This window comes from Bos taurus, chromosome 13, assembly GCF_002263795.3.
Source record: "Bos taurus isolate L1 Dominette 01449 registration number 42190680 breed Hereford chromosome 13, ARS-UCD2.0, whole genome shotgun sequence".
Classification (NCBI taxonomy): domain Eukaryota; kingdom Metazoa; phylum Chordata; class Mammalia; order Artiodactyla; family Bovidae; genus Bos; species Bos taurus.
This window is the reverse complement of record NC_037340.1, coordinates 45,155,610-45,161,609: the sequence shown is the minus strand read 5'-3', so window position 1 is coordinate 45,161,609 and position 6,000 is coordinate 45,155,610. Positions and strand designations below refer to the sequence as shown.

Sequence of the window (6,000 nt, the reverse complement as noted above, 5' to 3'; positions counted from 1 at the left end):
TCCCCCGCCCCTTCCCTTCCAGCGCCCAGCCCGGCGCCAGCGGTCGCCCAGAGTCCCCGCGTGTCCTCCACGACCGCAGTCCGCCTCCTTGTCGTGCGGCCAGAGCCCCTGTGGGGACGGAACCGGCGCTTCGTCCTCGCCCGCAGGCGACGCCCACCGACTCGACGGTCCGCAGGCCAGAGGAAAGGCTGGGGCGCCCGGGCCCCGAGAGCCACCCGGGCAGGAACCCTGCGGGAACGGGCGCGCGCCTCGGCGACGGTTCGGGCCCCCCAACCGCCAGTGACCCGGCGCCCCACGTGCGGCATCCCCGCACCCCAACCCCGCCTCCTGGGCTCCCCGCGCGGGATGCTCTAGCCCACCTCCCGCGTTCCTGCGACTACGGTGACCCCGCCCACCTATAGTTCCGCCTTGCCCCCAGCACCTTCCAGTCGCCGGGACGCCCCCTCCCCGTCCCCCCCACCTCCGTGGCCTACACTCCGGCGGTGCCCTCCCCGCAGCCTACCGGGGATGCTCCGCCCACCTATGGGGCTGTCCCCTCCCACCTGCGGGGTGTCCCCTCCCTCCGAGGTGCTTCCGGCTCGTAAAGCTCCTCCCATCTGCGATGCACACCGCGCCCCCCAACCATGTGGCTCACCCCGGAGTGGTCCTTCCTGCCGACCAGGCTCCCCTGCCCCGGGAGCTCCCCTCAATCCGGCGCCCCCAGCCCCGCCCGCGCCATCTCCCCCGCGTCCCCGCGCCCGCCCCAGGCCGCCCATTGGCGCGCGGCGCGCGGGCGTGGCCGGCGGTTCCCGTGGCGGCGGCGCGGGCGGGGCTCAGTGCCTACTGAGCGCCCTCCAGAGCGCGGCCTCCGGCCTGTTCACGATGGACGGCCACGACAGCCCCCAGACCCCCAAGGGCTCCCTCCGAAAATTCCTGGAGCAACTCTCCGGGGCCGGCAAAGCCATCGGCGTGCTGACCAGCGGCGGGGATGCCCAAGGTGCGCCACCGGGTCCCTGGTCCCGGGCGGGGTCTCAGGGAGGGGACCAATGAGGGGGGGTGCCGGGGAGAAAGGATGGGGGTGCCGGGGAGAAGGGACGCCAGAGAAAGGATAAGGTACCAGGCAGAAGGGATGGGGGGCCCGAGAGGAGCAAGGAGGAGAGGGGTACCAGGGGTAAGTGACGGTGGGGAGAAGCCCGGCGCCCAGGAACCTCGGAGGTGCATTCCCGGGGCGGGAGCCGGTGCAGCCTCGGAAGGAGCCACTGCGGGACCCGCTCGGAGGGCGCGGGGGTCCCTTACCCGGAAGGTCAGTTTTCCACCTCCACGTTTATTTCCTAAATTACGACTGGCGACAGGGTCGCCTGGACTTCGTTCCGAGGTCCCTCCGCTTCCGCGAGGCGGGATGAAGCCGGACGCCCCTCCAGGGCTTGGCTACAGCGCGGCCACTTCCGATGCCGCTGCGGCCGCCCTGGCTCCGTCCCAGACTCCTCACACCGGTGCGTCCCCGCGACGCGTCTGCAGCCCCGCTACCCCCGCGCGGCGCGGGCGGGGTCCCCGCTGCTGTCCCGCGGCGCGCGGCAGCGAACGCACGGGATCCCCGCCCGGGTAGCCGGGCCGCCCGGCACCGCCTCGCGTTTCCGCTGGGAGATTTTAAAAACGGTTTTCCGCCGCCCTCATCTCCTGTCTCCTTCCGGCTCGTCACTAAACCGAAAACCGAAGCGGGTCGCTAGGCCCTCCCCGCCGGCCTCCCCTGGATGGGAAGGACCAGGAAGCGGGGACTCCGGGGTGTCGCCAGCTCCGGGAGCGCGGACTCGGGCGCCGCCCTCGACCCGCGAGCCTGGAAGCTGGTCTCGGGAAAATGGGGCCCCAAGGTTGGGGCCCGCGGACAACCGAAGCGGAGATGACACGGCTGGGCCCCTAGCGCCGGGCGCACGTGGGGGCCCGGGGATTCCTGATCCTCTTAGATTCCCTGGTGGGGCGAGCCAACCGCTAGAAAGGAGCGGGGCGCTGCCCATGCGTTCGGAACCTAGAGGACTGCAGGCCAGAGACGCCTCCCACGCCAGCTTCTGGCGTTTCTTTTACCCCCTTCCTCCTGTCCAGATGAGCTGAAAGGCCCCGATGCCTCGTTCTCACCTCATCTCACCATACGCGGTGCAGGGATGCTTAAGCGGCTGGCTCGCGCCCTAGCCTCCGCCCACGCTGCTGGTGACCTTCTCTTCGCCCTTGAGAGGGGCGGGCCGGGAGCGGGGGCTGCAGGTGGGGAGCTGTGGCCGCGGCCCCGCCTGCCCCGCGCGCGTACGTGATGCCGGGCCCGTCGCCGCCCGTGCGCCCCGCGCCCCCGACCCCGGACACCCAGCGCACGGCCGGCAGGAGGCCAGGGGACCCTGGGTCCCTGGAGAGCCCCTCCCTGTCCTGTTGAAGGTGGTGCACGCCTTATCTGTCACCGCCCCCGCCCCACAAGTCCGCTGAGCCCGAACAGGCTGGTCTAATTTGGTATTCTAGTAAAGTGGCCCCAGTGAAGAGAGAAAACGTGATACAGTGAAGACTGGGGGCGGGGAAATGGCAGAGTGAAATTGATGACAGATCCCACGTTACTTACCTGATGTGCTGGATTGGTCGATGCTGAGCTAATAGGGGCTTCCCGGTCAACGCGCTTCAAAAAGCACCTGCGTCTCGAGACGTGGGCTACCCAAGTTAGGAAGCATCCTGAGTGACTCTTAACGTGGGCTTGGAAAAAGAATAAAATGCTGGCACAGAAAAAGAAACTGGTCTCTTAATCCTCCAGCTTTCAAGGTCAGAGTTGCAAAGTCATTTAGAATTAAGGTGCTGTGTCTGTTAAAAAAAAAAAAAAGTAGGTCATTCACTTGAATCCTTTTCCATAAATTTGCTCAGCTACCTGGTAGCTGGTGTAAAGGCAGTTGAGGTGATGACGCAATAGACAGAATCAGCATTTTCTCTGCTACTTACCTGCTACTTATCTCTGTCACCTGTGAGCAGTTATGAATAATAGAGGTCAGTAAGTCCACACCTCTTCTCAGTGAAAAGCATACTTTGAGAATCAGAATTATATGACAACGTCAGACGGCTTGGTAGGTGTATGGTCAGGTTGATGGGAGTTGTCCTGATGCCCTGAACCAGCTGCTCTGGGTGGTCCCTGCTGGAGAGCCCCTGGTGGCCCGGCGTTTGGGCATCTTCCCTTAGGGAGAGCTGAGACTGTTATCTGTTTCTTCTTGGACTTCATGCCAAGTGCCACCTCCTGCTGAGACTGTTATCTGTTTCTTCTTGGACTTCATGCCAAGTGCCACCTCCTGTTCGATCCTATCTGGGACCTGACTGAACAGGGGCATGCATTTCCTTCTGAGAAAGCTCGCCTCGCTACGTGCACCAGGGGGCTGGTCTCCGCAGCAGCGGACTTAAGCTCCTTGAGGAGGTGATTCCTAGAGATGATTTTACTCCTCCATGCTCTGCCATTTTGTCTTGACTCTGTGTGATATCCATACTTGATTTTCCCTAAGATAAGAGAGGTTTGCTCACAGCTAAAGACCAAGGAGAATAACCACAAGTCTTAGTTTCAGGATAGTTTTCTATTCAGATGTGAAACAAAGATAAAATTCCATGTGGAGAAGGCTACAGCTGCTGGTTCCTGGGCACAGTTCATGTCCTAGGAGCTTTGTGGTTTTCATCTCCTGGCCTGATTACCGTCTTGGTTTTGGAGGTGGGGAGAGAAGTAACCTTGTTAAGGTGACAGGCTCTTAGGTGGCCCTTGGAAGGATTTAAACCAAGTTCAGCCTCAATCCCAAATGTTTTCCAGTAAGCCCTGCTCTTAAGGTTGTAACATCTAATTAATACTCAGAAGCCAAGTTTGCTGAAAATTACACAGGTGATTTTTTTTTTTTCATAACACCAAACTTTTCATTAGTAAGGCAAGTGGCATTTTTCTTTCTATTTTGCAGATTAGGAAGAAGTAATTAATTTGCCACAAGTAAAAATATTTTCCCTCAAATTATAAAGAAGTATTTTTTAAAAAATTTCCCTCAGATTAGAAGCAAAAGAAGTTAAAAATTTTTAAAGACTCAAATGGAGTTTAAGACTGTGCTTTAACAAAGTACATTGGAAGATAGGATCACTGTGTGAAATTTCTCTTACTAAAATATATAAACTGCTTAATTGGTATAAAATGTCTTAATGATTTCCTCATGAAATTAATGAAGAAGTAAACTGTAATCATCTAAAGGAAATAACCTAAAATTTCAGATAGATACTTAAACATGAGACAAACTGCCCTACTTACCAGTCAAAAGAGAAAGAAGATATTATATAGATGATGCAGATGATTTTTAAGCAGCTTTGCAAGTAGAACATAAAATACGTGTGTACAATGATAGCATCTGGGTGGCTAAATTGACGTCACACCTGAGACTAAAGTGTGAAGCGCTTATTTCCAATGGAATTTATATTATATGATTGTTCAACAAAACGAAAATCCTCCAGCTATATTCCTGACTCCCCCAGCCCTGGCCACAGAGGAAGACTATTTCTAAGGCTAATTATTATTTTCATTCTTTGGATTGCTTTCATTGTCACAAGGAATGTCTGTAAATTTCAGCTGGTTTTCACTTTAACCTACAATAAGTTTCAGGCCAGTGCACAGACTTACCTTAACAAGGTACCCACCCCCAAAGCAAGACTGTGTCATATGCCGAAAATGCTCCTTGCCTTAGACTCAAATTGAGGGCTTCTGCAGGGCCCGGTACAGATCAAAGTGTAGAGAAATGGACCTCTACAGGGTAGACTGAACAGAAAAACTGAGTCCTTTTTGACCTATAGCAAAGTAAGCCAGTGTTTACAGAAAGCTGATGCAAATCAACCCTGAATATGTATTGGAAGGACTGATGCTGAAGCTGAAACTCCAGTACTTTGGCCACCTGATGCAAAGAGCTGACTCATTGGAAAAGACCCTGATGCTGGGAAAGATTGAGGGCAGGAGGAGAAGAGAGTGGCAGGATGAGATGGTTGGATGGCATCACTGACTCAGTGGACATGAGTGTGAGCAATCTCTGAGATAGTGAAGGACAGGAAGCCTGTGTGCTGCAGTCCATGGAGTGGGAAAGAGTTGGAAAGGACTCAGTGACTGAACAACAACAACATGTAGATGGAGTCTGTATAAGCCTTTCTGCTAATAGGAAGGGTTAGCCATAAAAAAAAGAACAAAATAATGCCATTTGCAGCGCAACAGATGGACCTGGAGATTATCATACTAAGCACGGCTTTGTGACTGAACAAGTCAGACAGAGAAAGACAAATACACAATATTACTTGTGTGGAATCTGATTTAAAAAAAAATACATAAATTAACTTATTTACAAAACAGAAACAGACCCACAGATTTCAAAAACAAATTTATGGTGCCCAAAGGGGAAACGAGGGGGGCGGGTAATAAATTAGGAGTTTGGGATTAACATACACACAGTACTATATATAAAATAGATGACCAACAAGAACCTGCTCTATAGCACAGGGAACTTTACTCAATATTCTGTACTAATCTTTAAGGAAACAAAGTCTGAAAAGGAGTGGATATATGTATATGTGTAACTGAATCACTTTGCTGTGCACCTGAAATGAAACACTGTAAGTCAACTATACTCCAATAAAATTAAAAAAAGAGTAACTAACATTTAGTGATCATTTGCTTAGCAGTAGCCACCAATGTTTCCATGCAGTAACTCATATGTTTCACACACGAGCAAGTGGGCTCTGAGATGAGCTGGCTGGGCCACGTGGTTATAGTGGGAAGCGGTGGTCCAGGACGTGTGTCCATTCACCAGGGTGCAGTGCTGGGGGCACCTGGCAGGTACCCAGATGTTTGCTGAATCTCCCTCCTGGAACCTCACCTAGAATGGACTGCTTCCTTCTGCAAGATGGAGGTGACTAGTCTGTCTTCTGGCTGTCTTTTCTCATGAAGTCATTTTGATGAATTAAGCCTTCACTAATCAAATGCACTTTTTTTTTTTTTTTTTTTGG

General features: G+C 54.0%; 1 protein-coding gene across 4 annotated transcripts in view; it reads left to right on the top strand.

Annotated features, from left to right (window-relative positions):
* The first annotated feature begins 808 nt into the window (after positions 1-808).
* PFKP (phosphofructokinase, platelet) overlaps positions 809-6,000 on the top strand; it is a 52,927-nt gene continuing 47,735 nt past the window's right edge. For 3 of the 4 annotated variants that reach the window (XM_059892487.1, XM_025000417.2, XM_025000416.2), the window contains exon 1: positions 815-976. In XM_059892487.1, coding sequence (XP_059748470.1) covers positions 862-976 — 115 coding nt within the window. In that variant the 5' untranslated portion in view covers positions 815-861. Of the gene's footprint in view, positions 977-6,000 lie in introns of all 4 variants that reach the window. The other variant, NM_001193220.3, reaches the window with a different exon arrangement.